The sequence below is a fragment of the Chaetodon auriga genome, chromosome 2 (assembly GCF_051107435.1).
Source record: "Chaetodon auriga isolate fChaAug3 chromosome 2, fChaAug3.hap1, whole genome shotgun sequence".
Lineage (NCBI taxonomy): Eukaryota > Metazoa > Chordata > Actinopteri > Chaetodontiformes > Chaetodontidae > Chaetodon > Chaetodon auriga.
The window spans coordinates 21,170,147-21,193,704 of NC_135075.1; the positions used below are offsets into that span (position 1 = coordinate 21,170,147).

General features: G+C 41.9%; 1 protein-coding gene across 2 annotated transcripts; it reads left to right on the top strand.

Moving 5' to 3' along the window:
* shmt2 (serine hydroxymethyltransferase 2 (mitochondrial)) lies at nt 1-22,486 on the top strand. Of its 2 annotated transcripts, XR_013077695.1 has the most exons (13): nt 1-105; nt 7,789-7,980; nt 10,799-10,878; nt 11,963-12,163; nt 12,390-12,471; nt 14,453-14,575; nt 17,109-17,248; nt 17,553-17,715; nt 18,211-18,310; nt 19,516-19,671; nt 20,433-20,540; nt 20,794-22,213; nt 22,256-22,486. XR_013077695.1 is itself a non-coding variant. In XM_076740419.1 (12 exons), the coding sequence occupies exons 1-12, from the start codon at nt 73-75 to the stop codon at nt 20,919-20,921; spliced, it is 1,506 nt and encodes a 501-aa protein (XP_076596534.1). In that variant the 5' UTR covers nt 1-72; the 3' UTR covers nt 20,922-22,486. The 2 variants fall into 2 exon arrangements, 1 of the variants encoding a protein (XP_076596534.1); XM_076740419.1 differs by having other exon boundaries at nt 20,794-22,486.
* Nucleotides 22,487-23,558: the final 1,072 nt, after the last annotated feature.

A 23,558-nucleotide genomic window follows, 5' to 3' on the forward strand; every position in this document is an offset into this window, starting at 1 on the left:
GCCCCTTCAGAGCTTGTCAGCTGTGTGTCGCCCGGCTGTGCTGCTTCTTCCTCTGGCCTGAGAACTGGAAACATGCTGTCCTTCGCTCTGAGACAAGTCACACGGGTAAGTGGATGAGAAAGGACTGTTTTTGTGTCACTGTGTCCATCACGGGGAATTCGTGTTGGGTAACTTAACAGGTGAGTCTGTGCTGGTTGAATTGTTAGCTAGCTTAACGTCGGTGTGGGTCGGCATGTTACCACAGTCGTGGGGGTTTAAGTTGCCCACCTCTGCTTTCGCAAGGTGGACAGTCGTCACCAAATGTCAGAATAATTTCAGCAGCCAACCGCTAACAACATCCATCTTTTCTGACCTTTTCGCACTGCATTTTTGAAATCTTGTCAGCTAATAAGCTAGCAGGCTAGGTGCCAGTGCACGTTATATAGCTGCAGCAGGATCCACGTCATGATGCAACAGCGACTGCTCAGTTTCATCATGTGAGAAGACTGAGTGAACAACACGAATGATCATGTACCAGGAAACACTTACAACTTAGCGACGTACTTTACTTTGCGAAGTTTTGTCCTTAAACATCATTAATAAACGCTGTTTTTACGCTTGAAAATGCTAAATGAAATACAGTTAAAAGCCTTCCTGATGATAACTTTGCAGATAATGCAACAGAAGGTTACAGACAATGATACATTAACTAGAAATGAGGGGTCCTGCCCCCAATAACGACCAAAGTGCAAAATGAGGCCGATGGAGCACCAAAGGAAATATTAGCCTCCCACTCTGAGATAATTATGTAACAGATAAGGCTGTATTTTCATCAGACTTGGGAAAGCTGCAGTCATTGTTTCCGCACTGTTGGCTCATTCTTGACCTCTGAAATTTTTACTACTTAATGATAGCTGTAAGGACAACGTAAGCTCAATTTTCCAGATATCTTTGTTATCCTAATATATACAGTAAGAGTCTAAGTTCAAAGGTCCGCTTTACTTATGCACTCAGCCGGCAGTTTATTAGGTACACTTAGCTCAAACTAACACTTAAACTTCAATATTTATTCAGTCTAATCTTGTTGATGGATTAGGGAAAATGTTTCCTTCTCAGTGGTGCACAATGCAATTCAACAGCACTGCAAACTGCAGCCACCAAAATGACCATAAAGTGGAATCAGCCCCTCTGTGAAGCAGCTCCAACTCATCTGACATTATACACTTGTATTTGTTGCGGGTTCTGTAGTCTGTATTAGTTTTAGCTAACCTAATAGTCTGCCAGCTGAGTGTAAATCCTAATATTTTGCCCACCTGGTTAATATGCAGGAGAGTATTTATAATGAAGACCAATACAACAACACTACAGATACGCTTTTGCTTTAATGAACATCTTTGATGCAGTGTTAATAATTTAACTTAACATTTTATGCTTCACAAAAGTGTGTTAAGTGCAGGACCCCATTACAATGAACAGTGGATCCTATTATCCAAGTAAATCAGTATTTGTTTTAAAATCCAAACTGCTGATACTCAGGCTGGTGGGTGATGCACGGCGGGTTAGGGAGGGTGTTTGGTTTTGGCTCATCTGTTTTCAACCTTACAGCCGGGTCACAAAGTTAGAGCCGAACCGTACACTGAAATGTGTTATTGATACTGTTTTAGGCAAGAAATAGGCAACGAAGTTACAGAATCTTGGTTCAGATTGTATCAGCACTGCCTAGTTTTCGTGAACCTGGTGAGCCAAACTCAAGTTCAGGTACAGCGACTTGTCCGTCGTCTCACTGCATTGTATTAATCGTGCACCTCCTGGCGGGACCTCCTGCACACCAGAAAAATGAAATGGATGCGTTGACTTTACATTCGTCAACAGATCCAGTATTTCTCTACCATTAGAGTGATTTCAGCCTCCTCGATGTGTATGTTTTGTATGACAAATTAGTTTCCTCAAAGTTAAGTACTTAAAAGTTTCATAATTTGATTTTTTTTTTTTTTTTATTAATCAAGTTGTTTGATGAGATCAGGCATCGGGGTGAAGGAGGAGTTGGGGAGAAAGAAGTTGATTGAGGCGTATTAATAACCTAATTTTGAACTTTATGAAGTGACCCATTTTGGAGATGGTGTGAATTTCATGTAGTTTCTCAAACAACTAGGCTATGCCAAGCTTGTGCCAAAGTCTTGTGGCATGTATTCAGACCTAGTTTTGTAAGTCACAGTCAGTATGTTGAAGTTTCCTGTTAAACTGAATGATTCACGTGCTTGCATGCTTATCCTGTTGGCCCTAATTGATTAAGTCTGCATCTTCATTGAATTTCTAAAGGACTCATAAGACCATTAGGTTGAGGCATGTGGTGTCCCCACTGTGTGTGTGTGTGTGTGTGTGTGTGTGTGTGTGTGTGTGTGTGTGTGTGTGAGAGAGAGAGAGAGAGAGAGAGAAATATTTCAGACCATGGGCAGTTATTTCTTGTGGCTGTTGACCTACATTTTAGGACTGATCTAAAGATGATTAACGATGAGGGAACCTCAACTTTTGTGACTCTGGTCTTAAGACAATATGTTGCAATGGATATTGATATCTGTGAAAAACCGATTGCTTTGGCCATTATGGGTATGCTTGTTCTTAAATAGGACATTTGCTGCAGGTAATGGATTCCAAAGATTCCAGTTAATGAATTTGAGAATTAAGAATAAAGTCTAATCCCACTCAGAAAACCCTTGTCCCAGTAAAACAGGCCACTAAAGGAAGGTTCTCAGCTGTGACTTCTAACCACACTATTTTTCTTTCATTAATGAGAGCATTTCTTTATCAATTTTTCATCTGCTTTCTTTAAGCTACTTTCATTTTTAGCAGTCTTATATGGGAAAAACTTGGTTTTACTGCAGTGTGTGATGTTTGAAGTGGGTAGATTTTATGGGCCCTGTTCAATTGAATCTATCTTTGAATTCAATATATAAGATCACTCCCTGACCAAATAAAGACCTTCGAGGTGTTTAAGTTTAGATTGAATGTGTGATGATGGGGAAAAGCACCTTGACGATACAGCTATGAAGCTTTTAAGGAACCCTTCAGTTTAAAATGACACACATTTAAATTGTAATGCAGTACACGAGTAGAGCAAACTGAGAGTGAGCATTGTTTTTTGGTTTGACGGTTCAGGTTCTGTTCTGTGAGACATCTGTGAAATTAGAGAAAGGAAATGAGCTCAGATTCAGTTCAGCAGTGTGAAAATATAGGAGAGCGTTGTGGGTTTTGATATTTCCACGGACTGCTGCGTCTCTGTACATCCATCAGAAACTTTGTTTTAAACCAGCGGTGTTTGACAGAACTGTCAGCCAGAGGTCACATAGAAAAGTGAAATGTGGCTCAAACATCTCTGACTTTTAGGTCCTGCTGACCTGAATACTGAAAAATGTTTAAGGGTAATTCTGGTATTTTTAAACCCGGGTCCTATTTTGCCTCTGTGCCAGTGACAGCCGTGGCTGAAAGCGTTCTGTTTTCTTTTACCTTTTAATATTATGTCATTAATCTTTTAGATTTTCTTCTTAATGCTCAGAATAAATTTCCCTCATAGACACTTTAACTACGACGCGTCTTTGGTCGTGTTGTATTCTGATGTTAGAATGTGTGAATGAATGCTTAAATCAATACTGAAAGTCCTCCTCTGTGCTGTGTACTGAAAGATTAGAGATCTGTCTTACATGGCTTTGTGTTGTGTCGGTGGGAGGACCTGCTGCCCTTTGGAATTTGCTGCATTACTCCTACTCATCATGCCTTTGTTGAAGTCCTGAGAAAAACGTTTGCAGGAATCCTACTTTTCTCAAAAGTTACAGAGGTTAATTCGGTTGGGAAAGAGACATTTTTGTTTTAATCTGTGTGTTGCAAGCATCAACCAATAGGCTGGTATTGGTGTGTTCAGTATAACCCAGCAATGAGCTTTCAGAATTGTTTTTTAACCTACTTTTTAACTTTTGGTGTCACCCTGAAAACAGCTTGTCAAATTTAGTGCTTTTATACACGTCAGTTTTTGACAAGCACTAACACAACTCTGTTCCAGTAGAAGCTGTTTGAATTCAGTTATATTCATTTAACAGGAGCAGAACACATACGCTCCCTGTTTCATGGCTTCATACAGTTTCCTCTTTTCTTATACGTTGCTTGGAGCTACTCTGATTCCATGAAAGATGGCTGCCAATGCCTTTAAAATGTCAAGTGTTTCTCATGTCAAGACCATCCTGAACACACATCAAACAAACGTCTGCCAGTGTCTTGGTATACTGTACTCCACACTACCACTGAGTGCACCTCATGCATTTTTAAAGCCTTTTTGCTTTTGTTTGCTCACATCTTTATGAACACAAAGGCTACACAGAAGTCCTCTGCGTCCAGCTAATACATATGCATGTGCGTGGAGCAGATCATTCAAGGATAACTGCATTTAATAAACGATGAATGCCAAACACATGCTGCTTTGGGCTTTTCTATTCCTTTTCTGTGTCTTTATGTGATTGTTATTCGATCTACTATTTGAAAACATCACATATGGGAAATTAAATCGGGCATTTTTCGCTAGTTTCTAGCAGTTAATTGACAAAATAACTGGCAGATTAATTGATACTGAAAACAATCATAATGAAGTCGGTTACACCTGCCACACAGCCCTTTCCATTTTCTTTAGATTTATAGTGAATTGAAATATAACATAATGATAGAACAATATTCCCTGCGACTTAAAAGCACCACTTTTCATTCTCATGAATCTGGGCGTAATAAAATAATGCTTTTAGGACTGATTTAGCTGCATGTAGGTGGCTCAAAGTTGCTTTTAGGTGGTCCTAACAAGATCTTACAGTTAAGTGTTTCTATTTTTGGCTTAACAAACTGCACTTGACAGGTATGATAAGAGGGTCGTGGGCACAGGCAGAAGAAGACCGGGCTTGACTCAGTCTATGTCACCAGTACAGTCCACAGCATGCCTCTCAACTCCCTCAGGCACCGGATGAAGCCCAGTGTAGAGCCTTTTCACCATCGTCGTCTTCACTACAACAAATGTTGTGGAAAGATTACAGCACAAGTGTATCGTGCCTCTGCGTACACCTCCTGGAGATTGGCTTTGTCGCAGGCATCGTTTAAGTCTCAGATTGTCACCCTGACAGCCCTTTGACCCGAATAGAGTGGAGTCACCCCCAGTCCCTTCACGCCTCTTCACCCCATCCAGATTTCTCAGTCTAGTGTTATCCAGACTGAATCACAGGGCAATTTGTAACGGACAGTCCCGTTATTAGTCAGTGACAGGAAAAGAGGCAACTGCATGTCAGGCTGACGGATGCAGCTGCCCTGTTGACACTTCTCTCTAACCTTACAAATCTTTTTTCTTCACTGCTCTCCTCTCTAGACCCTTCTGTTTTTCTTCTGTTACCAGGCTGATTGTTGTTTGGTACAGTCACTGATGGACAGCAGTCATCTGTAAAATTGACTCACCTCAGGAGCTGTTTCAGGAAATGGGCAAAAAAAAAAATAATACAGAGCAAGGATTAATGAAATGATTTTCTTTCCTCCCTTTTCTTCTTCTTTGCCATTAGTCTTTGAGCACAGATGTTTGACAGGAAAGGTAAACTGCCAACAATTACCTTATCATTGTCACACAGATGCAGTGCATCTGTGACTCTGCCATTACTTCGTGCTCGGCGCCCGGGTTGATGTGGCCTATCCCGCCTCTTTTCTCACAGCAGAGTTTTCATCAAGTTCACCTTCAAACGACAGCGTCATCTGTCGCCTAAAAATAGTCCCACTGTGACACATTTGGTGCTTGTATCTTGGCTCTCACTTTTCTTGGATCAGCTTATCTTGTGTTTATTAATTAATCTCCCGTAATGATCAGGGCTGGCAAATGAGGCAGGATAGCGGAGAGGCAGACCACAGGTGCTGACCTGTGTATTGTTTGTTTAAGCCCAGTGGATGCTGTGATAGTGATATTGATGACAAGAAAAACTAATAAAAACACCACATGAGCGCTACTATGCTGAGCGTGCTTAGCAGCATAGGGTGACGTGACCGGGACAGGATGAGGGCAGGAAAAGGACAGCAGGGATGAAGGTGGAGGTGAGGAGGAGGGAGGAGATGCACGCTTGTCTGTTTTGCGGTCGTCAGTAGCGCTATAACCACGGTGGTGTTGGCTGGTGGTGGTTTTTGTCTGCCACTGCTTCCCCTGGCCTTGGTGTGTCCCGGCAGAAACGCAGACAGCGAAGGACAGTTCCCGTCAAGATTTAATGACCCGTGTGATTTCTCTGCGAGGAACGTGTCCTCAGAGGCAGCTCGACCTGTCTCCCCAGGCCCTCATCTCTTCCAGAGCCCAGAGGGGGGGGCCCTCACCCCTTTTCCACCATCACCACTGCCACTGGTGACAGAAGGCCAGAGTAGAGACTGTTAGAAATCGGCCATTAATGTGCCAGACGCCTCCCCTGGTGTGTCACCGCTGTCCCCTCTGCTACCCCGGGGAGCAGATGAAGAGGCGGAGTAGAGAGGATGGGCTGATCAGCCATGGAGTAGATAAACTATCTGCAAGCTGTTCCTAAGGATAAAGGGTTCTTATTAACTGTTTTTTTTTTTTTTTTTGTACAAAGGTTGTTGTGTGTGTTGTTGTGTGGTCATTTTAATCACTTCTGCCAACATTAACATTCTTAATTCTTTTTTTAAACTTGTTAAAAACTAGAGTCGGTGTCTTTGCCAGATTTACAGCGCAATAAAGCCACTACAAAAGATTAAGTGTCCAAACATTTTTTACACCACATGGAATAATCATAAATTGAGTTGTTTTTTTATTTTCATATGGTTGTCCTCAACCAGTCCTGAGTGTTGTCTTAATTGCTTTTTAATGGTGCTATTAAAGGGAGGTTGTCCCTCACACCCCAGCACACCTGTACAGATGATAACTATAAGTTGCCAGTGGTGGGATTGATCTCAACACAGAGTCATCATCATATTGTTGATTAAATGATGAGACAGAGCCAATTTGTTCTGAGAGCAATCAACCTGTCAAGGATTTTCTAACATGTTTTTTGTTCTTGCACACAATGATCTCCCTGTTGATTGAGGTTTATAAAGAGAACGGGAGCACTGAAGGGCACACATGCAGCTTTAATACATGACAATTGTTTGGTGCAAACAGAGGTTTAATTTTATCTATGTATAGTGTGAAATGCCAAGCCAAAAATTAAGCATTAAAATAATCAATCACAGGCAGAGTGCATAGAACAACGGTGCTTTTAAAAAGAGACAGAGGCAGTGAAAATAGCATGGACTCTGCACACTCATATGATCAGGAATTGCAGCAGCAGTAACAGCAGCAGCAGCAGGAGAACTCGCCAGCCCCAGTCCAGATTAGATAAGCAGGAAGTGCTGAATCTGTTCTCCATATGCCTCCTCCGGTACACTGAGGCTGTAAAAGTCAGTCCCTCAGTTTGTAGAAGTGCTGATTGAGGCATAATTGAACAACCATGCTGATTATTGATATCATGCAAACACGCCAGTTTCTAATTATACCAGGCTACATATTGGAGTGGATGAGGAACAGAGGAGGGGGTTTGAGATGTCTCTATTTATATAGGACAGAGCGCGGTGTTACTTAAAACATGTAAAATTGTGAAATCCATTTTTCATAAAAATAATTTTCTGTGCAACAATTTCAGGAGCTTATGTCAGTCCTCATGACACCCATTTTAGTGTTAGAAAATGTGTTCATGGTAGCTTTAACATCTATATAAAACTTATGTACCCTCAATTGATCCTTCTCCCTTCTCTCTCTCTCCACAGCCGCTGTGCCAGCGAGCCCCAGTTCGCCTCAGTGTGCGTGGCCAGCAGTCCCACGCAGCCACCCGCACAGTGGATGAAGATCGTCCGTGGACGGGCCAGGAGAGCCTGGCTCAAGATGACCCCGAGATGTGGGATCTGCTGTTAAAGGAGAAGGACAGGCAGTGCCGCGGCTTGGAGCTCATAGCGTCTGAGGTACAGCATTTTTCACTGATATGAATGAGGTTTTATTTTTCAACTCAGTGTGTTTTTGACAGTTTAAGTACATGTTTACAGTGGAGAGAGATGTGAAGAATGGGCTGCAGAAGAAAGAGTTCAAGCCTGATTAAAAAACCCAGAGTAACTTCTTGTGCCGTGTCTAATGTATAAATGAAGTAGCTTCCTCCAAAACATTTTAAGTTTGCAGTGGATGGGTATTTGGAAAATTATAGACCAGATAATTACCAGACAGCCTGGGCACAATAATACATTTCCTTGAACCAGCCAAGGGCATCATTTTGCCAGTGCCTTAAAAATGTTGGTATAGAATTGACATGCTTGCAGATACTTCATATTATCAAAGCAAAAAATTTTTCATTCAGTCAGCCTTTCGGCGAACATAAAGACCCATCCTGTACCATTTTACATTGATTGCGTTGCCTCATTTTTAAAGAAACACAGTAAGTGTAAACACTTGCTCAATGCCTGTAAGAGCTGGCAGCACCGTCCCGGTATGTTGGCAGTGCAGGTATCTTCGAATGCCTCATCATCTCTGATTAATGTTTTGGCTAAATGGATGAATGAATAGGATTACATTTAGCCTCACGGATATCTACTCTGGTTGTGTCTCTTTTCCACATTACTGCTGGCAGCATTGACAGAAGCAGTAATCAGTAGTTTATTAGGGCACTCACGGTAGATGAATACACTACAACACATCAAGGACAAGAATTTATATGGGCATTTAAAGTCACAACAGAATACACTGCAAGTACAAATTCATTTCTCACTCATTGTTATTCTGAAATCATCCTGTTGTTGTATGTTTTAATATTTTCCAGCAGTGAATCTGCTGATTCTTAATGTTTTCAGTGGCTCGCTCGGGCAGCAAAGCTGTGACCTACTGGCTCAAACATGCACATGATAAACAGATATCATGAACTCTGATGTGTGTTGTATTTCAAAAACAGAACATTCATATCGAGTCATTCAAATTTGCCGCATTAATGGTAAAAACACTGACAGGATGCAGTGCTTTCTGTAAGCAAGAGTGCCTCTGTTGTTCCAGAAACATTTGGGTATCTCCTGTTCTTCTGTTTTCATTGCAAGGCTTGATGGTGTGAAATGGAAAATTTTACTATTCAAAAGAGCAGACAGGGTTTTATCTTGTATTGTTCTTCCTCTCTCCTCCTGTTTCCTCTTCGCCACAGTAGTTGTTCAGTGGAGTATATCGGCCCCCTCTCTACACAAAGCCTGACCGCTCTAGTGTGAGATAAAGCTGATATCTTCATTCTGCCTCCTCCCCACCTCACTGTGCAAGGCGCTCCACAGTACAGCTCAGGCAGGCATTCCTTGAATGAAAACACATACATTTTCCCACATGTGTACACACACACAGACACACACACACACACAGACACACACACACACAAGATGCATGTGAAGCAAATGCGTTGCTTTTTCTAATAAATGCACAAACGGACACAACAGAAAGCTGTTACTAGAGCTGTTATCTCCCCTGATCTCCTCTTGGCTTCAGTGTGTATTATCAGCATAAACAAACACACACGCACACACACAAAACCGCGCAACCCCAACGAGGGTGAGTGGAGACTAGACTGCACAGTGTATACATGTGTGTGTCAGACAGTGTTACTGGCCAGTGTGATAATATACATGAAGAGTGTTGGGGTGTTGTGCCAGGAGGCCATAACAGAGGAGGTATCCACATTCAGTTACACAGTCGCTCTGCAGACATTTGTACAGTGAATGTGACAGGTAATCAAGCCAAGTTCATTTGTATGGTTCTGTATCATGGACAGAGTTTCAGTGGCCTTTACAAGGTCTCAAGCAAATGGCGCTCAGTCCCAGAGTGAGTCTGTTTATTATCTTACATGGTGCTTTGTTTTCACATATTTCAAAGTATTCTTTTTTTCAATTAATACAGCTGCTTACTTTACGATTAGTAAAGCGACTTGGATATGAATAGCTTTGTATTCATATTTCAGTATTTCAATATTTCCTATAATGTCCCACACTGTAAATGTCTGTATAATGTTCATCTCAAGCATGAACAAAATACTTAAGTTCAAGTAAAGTTTTCAACAGCAACGCTTTACTCCACCAGAAGAGAAGTAGAGCAAATCTCAGGAGAAGAAAGAGGGCTATCCTCCGATCAGAGGGGTGCCAACAAAGCTGTAGGTGGGAAATGGCAAAACATACCCAAACATTTTCCTTTAGCCTATAAGCTTATAAAGTGACCAACAGTCTAAAACCCAAAGATATTCATGTTTGCTATTACACCAGAAAAGAGAGAAATGGAAAATCCTCACAGCTGAGAAGCTTGAACAAGGCAACGCTTGATGACTTTAACAAAATATTTTAACAAAATAGTTTTCCATCAACGTTACGTCTTTTTTTTATCTTCAAGCACACGAGCATGTGAAGGCAAACTGCAGGGGGACGGTTAGACCCCTTGTGCTGCAAACCGTACTCGGTAAAATTTGTTTTTCTTGGAAAAATGCATTGCAGAATGATTAAAAAAAAGGCCACACCAATGTATCTCAGCATGGGCAGAAAAGTTTATTGCATTATCTCGTATCGTGCAGCAGCGAGGCGATAAGCATTGTGAAGTGCAGAGTGTTAGTCTATGGAAGTCCAGAGGTTCAATACTGTAATGATTGCCTTTAGCTGGAGGGGGATTTCTCACTATCACTTAACAGACTTTAATTTGCGGTCCTTGTCCCTTCTGTCCACTCGTGTCATTGATCTGAGTGTGTGTGTGTGTTTGATTGTGTGTGTGTTCTCTCCACAGAATTTCTGCAGTCGAGCAGCTCTGGAAGCTCAGGGCTCCTGTCTGAACAACAAATACTCTGAAGGCTACCCAGGGAGAAGGTGAGTGTGTTTATTCACTCACACCCAGCTTATTAACACTGTTGATATTCGCAGCTTTAGGATATTTGTTACAGACGTGCACGCACAAGCACACACACTGATTTATACTGTGTTCTCTAGCTTGGCCTATAATGCTACATGCCAACTGCATAGCAAATAATCCAAAGTGTCTGCCTCGCCAAAGGAGACTCCTGAGGGGATCCATTGGAAGAAATTAGTGGCCAGGATGATAGTTGCATGTTTTCTATTTTCAGTTTTTCTATTTTCTGTTATGTCCCTCAGATAGTTCACATTTATCAGCAGCAAACAGAGAGCTGACATGTTTTGAAATGTTCCTTATTTGATGCCTTTGATTCCTGGAATACAAGCCTAGCACAAATCTCTCTCCCACTGAATGTGTTCTTAATTTTTACCCCCCCCCCCCCCAAACATCCTGCTCATCTGCTGTTTTGCACTTTAATGTAATGAAACAAACGGATGATCTCATTGAATGAGTGGTTTGTACAGTAGCCATCTGTTGCTCCTTCAGCTGTAATTCCTGATGAGCATTTTCACCTGATATGTCCCAGATCTGCTGTGGTAGTTTCAGATTAACACTGGTCTAAATTGCTCTCGATTTTTGTGACAAACGGTGCTGTTTGTGGCTGTTTGATGTATGATTGGTAACGGGGATTGCTGATATTGTTTTAAAGCAGCTGTAACCCTTATTAACCCTGTGTCTTCACAGAGCTTTATAGAGACTTTAACTCATTGTTTAGCTGCAAATTTACCATTTCGGTTCACTCTCACTGCTAGCGTCGATGTCAGCCACAACAGGCCGCTAGGCTATAAGCCTATTGTACACTATCTGCTCAGCACCGAACAGCAGACAGACAAAGTTACCAACTAGCTAGTGAACAAACATTTAGCAACTAAAGAACCAAATAAACAGTAAAAAAAACAACTGACTGTTGGACTAAAATTCACTAGCTGGCCAGAAACACAACTCTAAATGAATGTTAATGTTGCTCCACAACTGCATCAGGTGTGATACATCTGTTAGTAAATGGCCTAAGGATGTCTTTTTCTCCAACTCCGTCCTCAGATACTACGGTGGAGCAGAGGTGGTCGACCAAATTGAGCTGCTGTGTCAGAAACGAGCACTGGAGGCCTTTGACCTGGACCCAGCTCTGTGGGGTGTCAACGTTCAGCCGTACTCTGGATCCCCCGCTAATTTTGCTGTCTACACCGCCGTGCTGAACCCCCATGACCGCATCATGGGCCTGGACCTGCCCGACGGAGGACAGTCAGTAGTCACTTTATTCTTAATCTCAACCCTGTCACATTTTTTTTCTTCCCCTCACACCTTTCTGAGCTAAGTCATTTGCAGGACCTGAATCAATAACATGCACTTTTCTTTTCCTGCTCATTTGTTTACACTTTTCTGTCATAAATCAAGTTAAATAATGTAACCGAGTGCTTGTGTTTGCCTGTTTTTCTATCTGTCTTCATGTTCCTTTTTGTCTCCACAGTCTGACCCATGGCTACATGTCTGATGTTAAGAGGATCTCCGCAACCTCAATCTATTTTGAGTCCATGCCCTACAAGCTAAATGTAAGTAGAGACCTCTACCTAACTTACAGCTTTCTTGGTAATGGTGAGGAACATTATCACCAGTAAAACTGAGGGGAATGGGACAACAGCGATAATGCTGTGAGGCAGAGGCAGGCTAAGTAGTATTTGAAATAATAATTAAGATATTTTACGTACAGAACGACCAGAAATCACAGTCCTTCAGACTCAGGTGTCATCTGTGACTGACTTAAACTGACTGCCACATAAACCGTGTGTCAGAGTCTGCAGTCTTCTCAGACGTCTCATACTTAGTGGTGCAAAGCATTGCCTGTTCTGCTGCAGCACTCTGAACGAGGTCTCCCATGTTTCAGTAGGACTATCAGTCATCTCTGCTACTTTGTCAGTCTCTGCGTTTAATTTTACAGCTGGTGGTTGAAGTAAGAAATCGCACTGGTGCTTACAGACGAACCACACGAAGGCTTTGTGTGAATGTATGGAAGTGAATATGCTCTTCTAAGATGTTTTGCACTGTCCTTGCAAACTGAATTCACTGTCATAGTGAATGGAAGAAAACTGTTATAGAGCAAATAAGGCCAGTGTGTATCTGTACGACCACAGAGGCAGCAAACAGCAAATCTTCAGTAACCACAAATCTAAAATATTTTTATGGTTTTTCCTCTTAAAAGACTATTTATTAATAGGACATTGATTTAATTTAACAGAAACGAAGAGATGAACATAGAAACTTTGTGGTCCCCTTTTTGGTTTGGTGCCCCCACAGGGACAAAGCAAGGCATTGTGGGTAGGGACTCAGTGTCCAACTCAAGAAACTTTAGCCCTGCTGACGCTTGCTGACAGGTGCTTGCTGACAGAGGGGCTTAAACGCAGGTGTTCTGTTTGATGTATGGCCTCTTCACTCACAGTCCTATTCATTAAGTATAACGTAAAACATTTTAAGTCCTGTTCTCCTCCAGCGCTGAGATCTGCTTTACCAGGGTTTCTCAGAGGTGGCACGTAATGTTTTGGAGTTAGCATGTGGTTATGGTTTGTGCATCGTATACCAGTGCATAGTATTTTATCCCTGGGGTCATAGTTGTGTGGTAGTGTTGGGTAGCGGCTGATGGATGGCCATGAGAGTCTGCATGTCCAGACCTGCTGATGTATGGGCAGGCAGGACCCCTCTGCGAGAGAGATAATGGGAAATCGACAGGCTGGCCAGCACCACTGGCTCTGTCTTCACAATGAGCAGCTTGATGGAGTGAGGGGGCATCCATAGATGTGCTCTGGAGATGGGAGATTATCAGGTTGTCTAAATAAAGCTCTCCCTCCTCCTTTCCTCACTTCTTTCCCTTGTCTGTGTCTCCCTTATTCTCCATCTTTTCTGTCTCTCACTTTGTTTTTCTGCTCTGTCCTGCTCTCCACCTCTCGTCTGAACTGTCTCTCTTTTCTGATGCCCGGAGTGGAGGGGGTAAAAGTGGAGATTCAGGCACAATACACACTGACCATGTGACTGGTCCAGTCTGACTCCATTTCATGTGAAACCTGAAGTACATCCCCTGAACAATGGATTGTCTAGCACATTTCTCAAATTGCTTATCTCAGTGAAAAGAGCAGGAAAAGTCTCCAAACCGACCTCTGATCTGTTCAGGCTCATCACACTACTTGAGTGGATCCCTGAAAGGTTGAATTAGGATAAGTAGCGGTGCATTACTGCAATTGCTCCATCTTCTGCCTTGATATGATAGGTTGAAATGTCTCCCTTAGATAAATTCCTTCCCCTTTTAAGGTAGCCAAAGTACTTCAAATGCAGCTGCATCAAATGATCTTCAAATGGAAGAAATCTCTCTTCCGTGTTGATATGTTTGCTCTTGATCCTCAAGATATCTGACAACTTTTCTTCATCCTCTCATGTTCCTTTTTTACCCCCCCCCCCCCCTCTAATATCCTCATATTCATCCTCCACGTCTTTCCTCCCTCTTTTTTCTCTCCTCAATCTGTCTCCCTCTCCGTCTCTCTGCAGATTGCAACAGGACTCATAGACTACGACCAGATGGAGATGACGGCCAAGCTGTTCCGGCCCAAGCTCATCATCGCTGGCACCAGCGCCTATGCCCGCCTCATTGACTACGCTCGCATCAAGAAGGTGCATGAAGAACTCTCTCTGTATTCAAAACTCACCCAGCTTTCACCCCATCTTTATCTCTGGGCGTGTGTGTCACTCTACCTCCTCCTCTCCTGCTACCTGTTTTCTCCACCTCTCACCCTGCATTAGGAAGGGCAGCTTCATCCTCTTATTTAAAACTCAGTCAACCTTTTCCTGAACTGTCACGCACACCTGCTTCCCACACTGATGGGTCAGACCTTGCCAGGATCACTTCCAGCTATAGGTTCACTAATTTCTGTCCCACAGCAGAAGCTAAATACCGAGCATTCACGTTCAAACGTCAACGTGCAAACCAAATTTCTAGGGTTTTTCACACTCCTGCTCCACCACACAGATGCTTTCTTCCACTCTTGCCTACTCATCCAAACTGAACGTGGACACTCGCACTGACACTCACGTACGCAGCGGCAACTTTTAACCGCGCACTTCACTGCTCTCTTTGACGGTGCACAAGAGGCCCCTTTATCTGTTTTGTTATAGCCACCCGCTGATTCACTTCATTCACTCCATGACTGCTTCCCTTTGTTGCAGAGCTCCACTTTAGCTGCTGCCATCAGATGGAGTGTCCCACCATTACAGAGCTGTGTTTTTATTAAGCACCATAACTACTTTGCCACTAGGCCTGAAGTGGGGCCATATTTTCCCCCTGGCACGCCTCTGTGGAACTGTTCACTGTTTTATGGCGGAGTCTGCCGGGCCGGGCTCCTCTCCAGTTTTTCAGTGTTGTGTTACCTAGAATGGAACGGGCTCCTTTTTTTTTTCTGTCTGGAATTTGTTTCACTATCTGCGTTCATCAGCTAACGCACATCACCCTCTTGTGTTCTTTACCCCCTCCAGTAACCCTGCCATCTATCCTGCCTTTTAATCTAATAAACATGTGCTGATCCAGTTTAGATATGAGAGGCAGGCAGATTGTCATGATAATGCATATTAATTGGAGCACTAAAAAGATTGCTTACTCCTCTGATCATTTGCCAGCAAGTCATTTGCATGTTAGCGAACTATTTATTATTTGTGCCGTTTTCAATAAATGTTGGCAAGAGAAGGCAAGGATTTATTGAATTACGCTGTAATATTTGGGGCTTCTGAAGATTGCTGAAGAGTGTAATAACGCCAGCTCTGATTTGAAATATCTGCCCTTTAAGATAGGTGCTGCTAACAGATGTAGAGTCGGTCATCAAATCTTAACCGTAGGGGAAAAATGTAAATGTATTCATGCAAGAGATTGTATCTCACATTTTTTTATCTCACATTTCAACTTATACAAAGCACAGTCAAATAAAATACACAGCACAGTTGGGTCACTGATAACACAGATTAAGACAAGTTTAAGCATGCAGTTTAGTTTTATAGTAACTGTAGGATTTTGTGGTGGAACTCTTTATATCAAGCATAATGTATGCAAATACAGTGCAGTTCATAAATATTTGGACAGTGCAGATTTATACTCTGTGCTCCAGGACACTACATTTGAAATTAAACACTGACTGAAGTGCTGACTTTCAGCTTTGTGGGAGTGTGTTCACATCTGTACTGGGTTAACAGTGTGGGACTCTCTTTTTATGCCTCCCCTTCAGAGGCAGCTGTGGCCCCGAGCATTATGTTTTCAGGTTGTTTGTTCGTTTCATTCTCGTGAACGCGATATCTCAAGAATGCCTTTAGGGAATTTCTTCAAATTTGGCACAGACGATCTCTTGGATTCAAGAATGAAGTTATTAGAGTTTGGTGGTCAGAGTTCAAGGTCAGTGTGACCTCACAAAACACATTTTTGGCCATAACTCATTAATTTACATGCTTATCATGATTAGATTTCACACAAATGTCTCATAGGATAAAATGATGCAATTTTATATCTAAAAGGTCAAAGGTCAAGTTCATTGTGGCACCATAATGTTCTGCAAAAACACTGCTCTGGCCATTATTCAACACCATATTTGACCATATTTCACATTTGGTCAGATACTGAATTGCTGACCTTAATCTTGGGTCTCCACCTTGAAACTTCTGTGCTGATGGGTTGAAAATGTGTGTGAAGCATCCACATTTTACAGTTTGTAGCTTCTTTGCAGCAGCATCCAGTCTAGTCCCATAGGTCCCTAAGTCAAACACCTGACTTCAATCCAACCGAGCCTTTGACTCACTGGCTGAAGAGCAGACTGAATGTAGAAAGCCCCTGAAACAAGCAACAAGTGACGAAGGCTGTGAAGTGTCACAGAGGCTGTAGATACTCTAACGTGTACTTATAAGTACTGTAGTCACCTAAATGTGTAAGGAGGGCTATAATTGTCACACTGTTAATCTGATCCAAATGTTCACAGTTTCATTTAAAATCAAATATTCTGGAGCCAACCAGGAAAAAAAAATGTCACTGCTCCAAGACTTGACTGACAGCACTTCAGTTCACAGAAATTGGGCAGTAATTGTTAAATGTAATGTGAAATTTCCCGCCCTATGGTTTAAATTTGAATCCTAATTTGTGTTCGTTCCTCTCTTCCACCCTTTTCCCCATCAGCTCTCTACTGACATTAAGGCCTACCTGCTAGCTGACATGGCGCACATCAGTGGCCTGGTGGCAGCCAAAGCCATCCCCTCTCCCTTTGAATATGCTGACCTGGTCACCTCTACCACACACAAGTCCCTCCGAGGAGCCAGGTAAGAACAAGAGGAATTTCAGAAATTTCATTAGAACTGCTGCAGTGTGGAGACTGAAGCTAGGCAGCAGCACATTATTATTTATCTCTTTGTCACATACCTTTAGAGTGCCATGGAAATCATTACTTATTTTTCATTAATAGCAGTTATTGTATTTTCTGATGTTGTGATTCCCTCCTAACCAGACAGCTGTTGAGCTACAGGTGGGGACAAATCAAATTACCGAGGATGAAACCTTGTTGGGTTTCAGAGAAAAATGAAATTGTAAAAATGCTTTGTCAGTCAGTTTGTGTACTCTGTCCAGGGCTGGCCTCATCTTCTACCGCAAGGGTGTTCGCTCAGTGGACAAGAAGGGGAAGGAGATCATGTACGACTTGGAGGACAGAGTCAACTTCTCTGTCTTCCCCTCCCTGCAGGGTGGACCTCATAACCATGCCATCGCTGGTGTGGCTGTGGCACTCAGACAGGTCAGCACAGCACACAAACTTCAATGAAAAGCAGCTGACTTCATTTGTATTGATGTAACGCTTTATTACTCTGGTCTGCTATTTCCTATTAAGAAGCTAATAACTGGTGAATCAAATTTTAGAGTGAAACTAAATCTTACTGTTGAGATGACTCAGGAACTTGTTCCCTAAGCTGCTCTGGGCATCTGCTCCTTCTCTTTCTCAAGACTGAACGGTCTGGATCTTAAGGCCATGCGAGAGAGCTGTTGAAATTTAAAAAAGGATGGAAAGGGGATGTCTCTCACAGATCAAAAGTTCTCAACTTATACAGTTAACCAAATAGTGTTTCTTTGTTTATGTTATGTTAAAATGACATTTGCTTATATAGTAGAAATTCGTTTTCTCGATATTTCATGCATCATTTCTTGACTGCTAACTGAGAAAAGCGAACTCTAACCCACTCAACCCTTTCTATTGTTAATGTGTGTGTGTGTCTTTTTATGTGTGTGTGTCCAGGCACAGTCTCCCATGTTCAAGGAGTACATATCCCAGGTACTAAAGAATGCCAAGGCTATGGCTGCAGCTCTTCTCGACAAAGGCTACACCCTGGTATCAGGTAATCTTCATTGTATTTAAGCATTTTTTTCCCCTGTGAGACACAGGCTCAGCAAACAGGAGGAAGAAACATAGAAAAACACACAACACAGTCAATCAAGAGAAATGCCCTGTCACAAAATGGAAATTAGGCAACAGGAAAAACCAGAAAAGCATTTAAATTCATGATGTGCAAATAGGCAAATGTCAGTGTAGCTGTCCTGTCAGTCAGGAAAATTAAACCAGATGAAAGTGGTCACTTTCTGCTTGTGAGCGAATGCTCGAATCCTGTACCGCATTTAATTCACGGCTTCAGCTCTTTTTTGATGTGTAGGCTTCAATTGATAGCGTTAAAACACAGACTTGTCCTGTGCTTACACGGCATTGTGTGCATACTCCTTTTTTTAAGCCCTTTGTAGATGTTTGTGTAGGAAAGGAAAAAGAGGTGTGTATCCAGTGCACAAAACGAATGTGTACTTACTCAAATAAGGTGTAGATTCAACTGTGATCATTTTGGAGGATGTAGTTTGTGGTGCTATTGAACTACTCTGAGCTGTTTCTGTTTTGATATAATGGATGGACAAAATAATAGAAACACCTTTTTGTGTAAGGCAGTACTATTCAACAGCACCATGAACTGTAGCCTCAGAAATGTGTATTAGACTCCATTAGCTTTAGCTTGGTGTGCTCAACAAACTGGCAACTGAGTGTATATATGGTGTTTATACTATGTATAACATGTCTAACACAAACACAAATGAGTATAGTTTAAGCAGTAAAAAATGTCCCATTAGTGAATTTCCAGCTTAAGTTGCCTGAAGTAACCTGGTCTTTATTATGATGACAGTCTACCTTACGCAGTCACCTTCAGAGAGCTCATTGAGCCCAAGAAGCAAAGTCATCTTTTACTTACGTTGTCCCAGAATGAAGTAATAGCTTATCAATACAGTGCTCAGGTTAACACAAACCAGATATGCAGATAAACAAAAACAAATGCATGAGAAAGGTGAAGATGTGAAGCATTGAGGGCTCCAACAACACATGGCCTAAAAGTAATTAACTGCATTCAGTTTCATATCCTGAAGCTCCCAATTCTAGTAACATTCCCACATGTTCAACTAACGCTGAAGTGGTTTGATCAGAGGCCTGAAAGTGAAGCTCGTGTCTATGAAGCCTCGGAGTTTCCCCGTCTTCAGAAGTTCTCACTGAAAATGCTGAATATTTCAGGCGGGACCGACAACCACCTGGTCTTGGTGGACCTGCGGCCTAAGGGCATTGACGGGGCTCGGGCAGAGAGGGTGCTGGAACTCGTGTCAATAACTGCCAATAAGAACACCTGCCCCGGGGACAAGAGTGCCCTGACTCCTGGTGGCCTCAGGCTAGGTGAGGAACAGCTTCACATTACACTGCATTTAACTTGACTCGGACAAGAGCTTGTCAAACTTATTACGAGTATGATCGGAAACGACATGAAAAAAAATGGAAAAAAGTGCTGATTTGTGTGTTCAAGATGTTTGTAATCTCAAAATGCCCGTAAATGGTTGCAGTTCTTGTCAAGATATTCAGTCCTGATATGTCGATCAGCTATTCAGCATTCTTCATATGTTTATATGTTATATGTTATATGTTTTTGCCAAATTGACTTTTCCTCTTCACGTCACCACTTTTACTTTTTCAGTATGTAGTTCTGCATATGGAAATTAGTCAGCCACCAATTAAGCCACAAGCGCTGAGCAGATCATGATTAATTAAGCATGTTTGGATTTTTAATTATCTTCCAGGAAGTTCAAAAGCCCCACAACTACATTGCCACATTTTTAAGATTGTCTTAAGGCGAGGTACTACACCTACAGTACGATGTACTGCACTTATTACTGTCTCAGTTGTTTATTATATTGAGATTTGGACTGCACCTTAGTGCCCCATTAGCATCATATAGCTTTGACAGATCTGGAGTCTCTGTAGATTCATTACTGAAATTTCAAGAGTCTCCAGGGTTCTGTTTTTTCCAAAGACCATATGGTTCCTAAGTGGGAAAAAAATGCAAGGAAATTGATCAGAGGCAGTTGAACCTGTAAAAGCTCAAGGAATCTCTGTCATTACTTTGTATTCTAAGCTCCAGATTTTGTTCTTCTTGGTCCCAGGTGCTCCAGCCCTGACCTCCAGACAGTTCAAAGAAGCTGACTTTGTGCAAGTTGTCGAGTTCATGGATGAAGGGTTCAAGATTGCCTTGGATGTCAAGAAGAAGACAGGTAAGCCTACTGTGAGAAGGGGGGCAGACTACAGTGTAACCTGGTGTTTGGAAAGAAGCTTTTTGTCTTTTATTTTTAAGACAGAGTGTGAAACTATCTGTTAATTGAAAACTACAAGGTGCTGAATGTGATATTTAATTGTTGGATACTGAAACATGAGCGAAAGCTAACAGCCCAGAGATGATGAAACCAAGGAGGCTAAAAAATAGAAAGCTGACCCATCTCCTGCTCTCGTCTCTGGTTTCCTCTCCAGGAAAGCTCCAGGAGTTCAAGAACTTCCTTCTGCAGGACCCAGAGACTGTGGCTCGCATCGCCGAACTGCGCCACCGCGTTGAAAATTTTGCCAGGCCCTTCCCCATGCCAGGCTTCCACGACCATTAGACAAGCCAATATAGAGTCAGGTGGCAGGAAGCTGACTGGACAAAGGTGTGCAAGGAGAGGGGTAAAATGTCGCGGTAATGAAATGTGGTTGGTGCCTGTGAACCGGGATGACTCTTGAGTTCCCTTTTTTTTTCTCCAATCAGATCTGGGAAATCACATTTTTTATACTTCTTTGCAGTCATCCATCAATCTATTCTTGTAAAAACACAGCCTCTACGGTGAGGTAAAGAAACAATAAACTTGGACAGATTTTTTAGAGTTGAAGAACCTATTTTCTAATATATGTGAAATGATCTTTCTCAGTCATCTTCAGATCATTTTTGTGTGTGGGAGGACAAAACATGTCAAACCAGTCAAACGACCAACAGCTTGTGTTGTCACAGACCTGATTAGTGTATAATTAGTTATTGTAATAACACACACTGAAGAGTCTTAATGCTGTAAAAAGTTTCAACTAATGTCACTGGTGCATATTATATTCACATGCACATGCATTTCTACTGTTGTTTTTCTGTTAATGAAACCAGGTGCAAAGAGGCTTCATGAAGTGAAGGGGTGTACTTCCATACAATGTTGCGCTGGCCTTTAAATTTCTGTGGGGTAAAATTGTGTTTGGAAATCAGAAATTAACCCAAAATGTGAGAAAGTTTGCTCTTTAACTTCATAGAGAGTTGTGCAGCTTGCCTCTGTAGAGGAAGGGTCCAAGTCAGATTACATATGAGGTGGACCAAATACTTTCATATACTATAGTTCAGTATAGCAACACTATAGACTGTGTTCACAAATACTGTCTCAAGCACGGTGTAAACAATGAAATATAAGCTTTAAGAAGTAGACCTTAATTGAACTGTTTATTAGACTGAATTACAATAACAAACGTCCACCTGTTGGCGTCGCTTTGTCTGTTTTTTTTCCAGCACATCATCAATATCTGAATTGTTTTATATTTTGTTATGACTAACAGAAATGTCATACTGGATTATTTCATACTTTCCTTTAAGTGCATTTACAAAGAGAATATACTTTTCTATTGTACTTTAAAATCATTTAACTATGTAACTGCCATCTGTTCACATAGTATTTTAAGGTTTCCAATACCAGCTGATTTGTTGAACTAGAAGGGGGAAGCATGTAGTGCAGTCTTTCTAATTTAAGTGTAATTTCTTTCAACCTGGTGTTCAGTGATGGAAACTGTGCAGCAGCTTGGTTTGGTAAAACATTTTCAGAGTATTGTTTTGTCTGTCTGGTTCACAGATTGGAACTGTTGTCATTATCACTGCATCAGTGAGGGAGCAGGATTTCTGTTTGTGAAATGGTCTTACTGCACCATCGAGGGGTATTCAAAATGGTGTTCTTACTTTCTTTGCGCATCTTCTAAAATGAACCAAATCATGTAAAGTATTCACATCACAGCTTATTGACAGCCAATAGACTAGACTTTGCCAAAATATGCCAACAAGTATTGTCATCTCTCATATGTTGCCAGCCATTGTACAAGTCAACTTTCTCTTACAGAACATTTTTATTAACATTTAATGAGTCCTAATAAAGTACAATAATGCAAACACAGTGTTCTGTTTTTGATATTAAGATACTTCATCACAACCACACAAGTTAAAAAACATTCATCAATGTGTCATTCTATTGAACTATGATTATGTTTGTCTGGACTGATGTGTGTTGGAATAACAAATTTAACCAGCTGTTGTCCAGTTCCACAGAGGGGCACTATGGGGAAAAAGGGGAAAACTAGCTGAAGGAGGAGTAGACTTGCGTATATCCTCCTGTCAGTAATGTCTCCGTGAAAACACAACGGTGAGGCCGGCAAGCACATGACAACGTCTACTCGCTGCAACACAAATCAAACGCACCCTTTCTGTTAGAGCGGGCCATTTAAACCGGTATCGCCCCGCCCATGTTTGGCTCTGCTCACCTGCGCCGTCACAACTCACCTATTAGTCACCATGAGCTACCACTTGCTGCGTCAACTGCTCATGTCGCTGTTGATAAAGAAGCTAACCTGCCAACTAGATCTGATAATATAGCTTACTGTAACGTTAGCTAATGAGTTCCTGCTGCTAGCCGCTGTTGCCACTCAGCTGCTCTGTTCAACGACCGTTACTATCGGATTCCAACCGCCATTTCAGACCGGAAGTGCCACACTGGACAACGACTGGGACTCTTTCTAAAGAATTTACTGTCCACGCAGACGACTGCTTCACCAAGTAAGTGTTTGTTGCTTGTGCTAACAGGGCTGTCATGAGCTGGTGTCTTACTTCTGTCCGTTTGGATGCTTGGTTATGTCTGCTGTAGAGTCCATTGCTCTGGCTGTTAGCGCATGCTAATATGCTTCAAGCAATGTTATGGTGTCTCCTGGTTGCTGTTGATCTTCTGCTTCTGACTACCTACAGCATGTGTGGTGTTTGCTTCTGAATTCATTGTGATTTAATTTCTCATAGTGCTTGAGGTTACTTTTCCTTTGGTTGGTTGTTTGTGACTGTGATGCTGTCAGTCTGTTACGAACATGATATAAATAACAGATATTTGAGTACTAACTACAGGCATGCTAATGGGCTGAGTTGTGGCATAAGTCTGCCAGGCTGCTGTTTTGGACAGTTTCTTATTGATTCAGTGAAA

Coding starts and splice junctions, on each gene's coding strand:
- shmt2 (XM_076740419.1), top strand. CDS start 73: ATGCTGTCCTTCGCTCTGAGACAAGTCACACGG. Junction 106..7,788: donor CTCTGAGACAAGTCACACGG/GTAAGTGGATGA, acceptor CTCTCTCCACAG/CCGCTGTGCCAGCGAGCCCC. Junction 20,541..20,793: donor GGATGTCAAGAAGAAGACAG/GTAAGCCTACTG, acceptor TTTCCTCTCCAG/GAAAGCTCCAGGAGTTCAAG.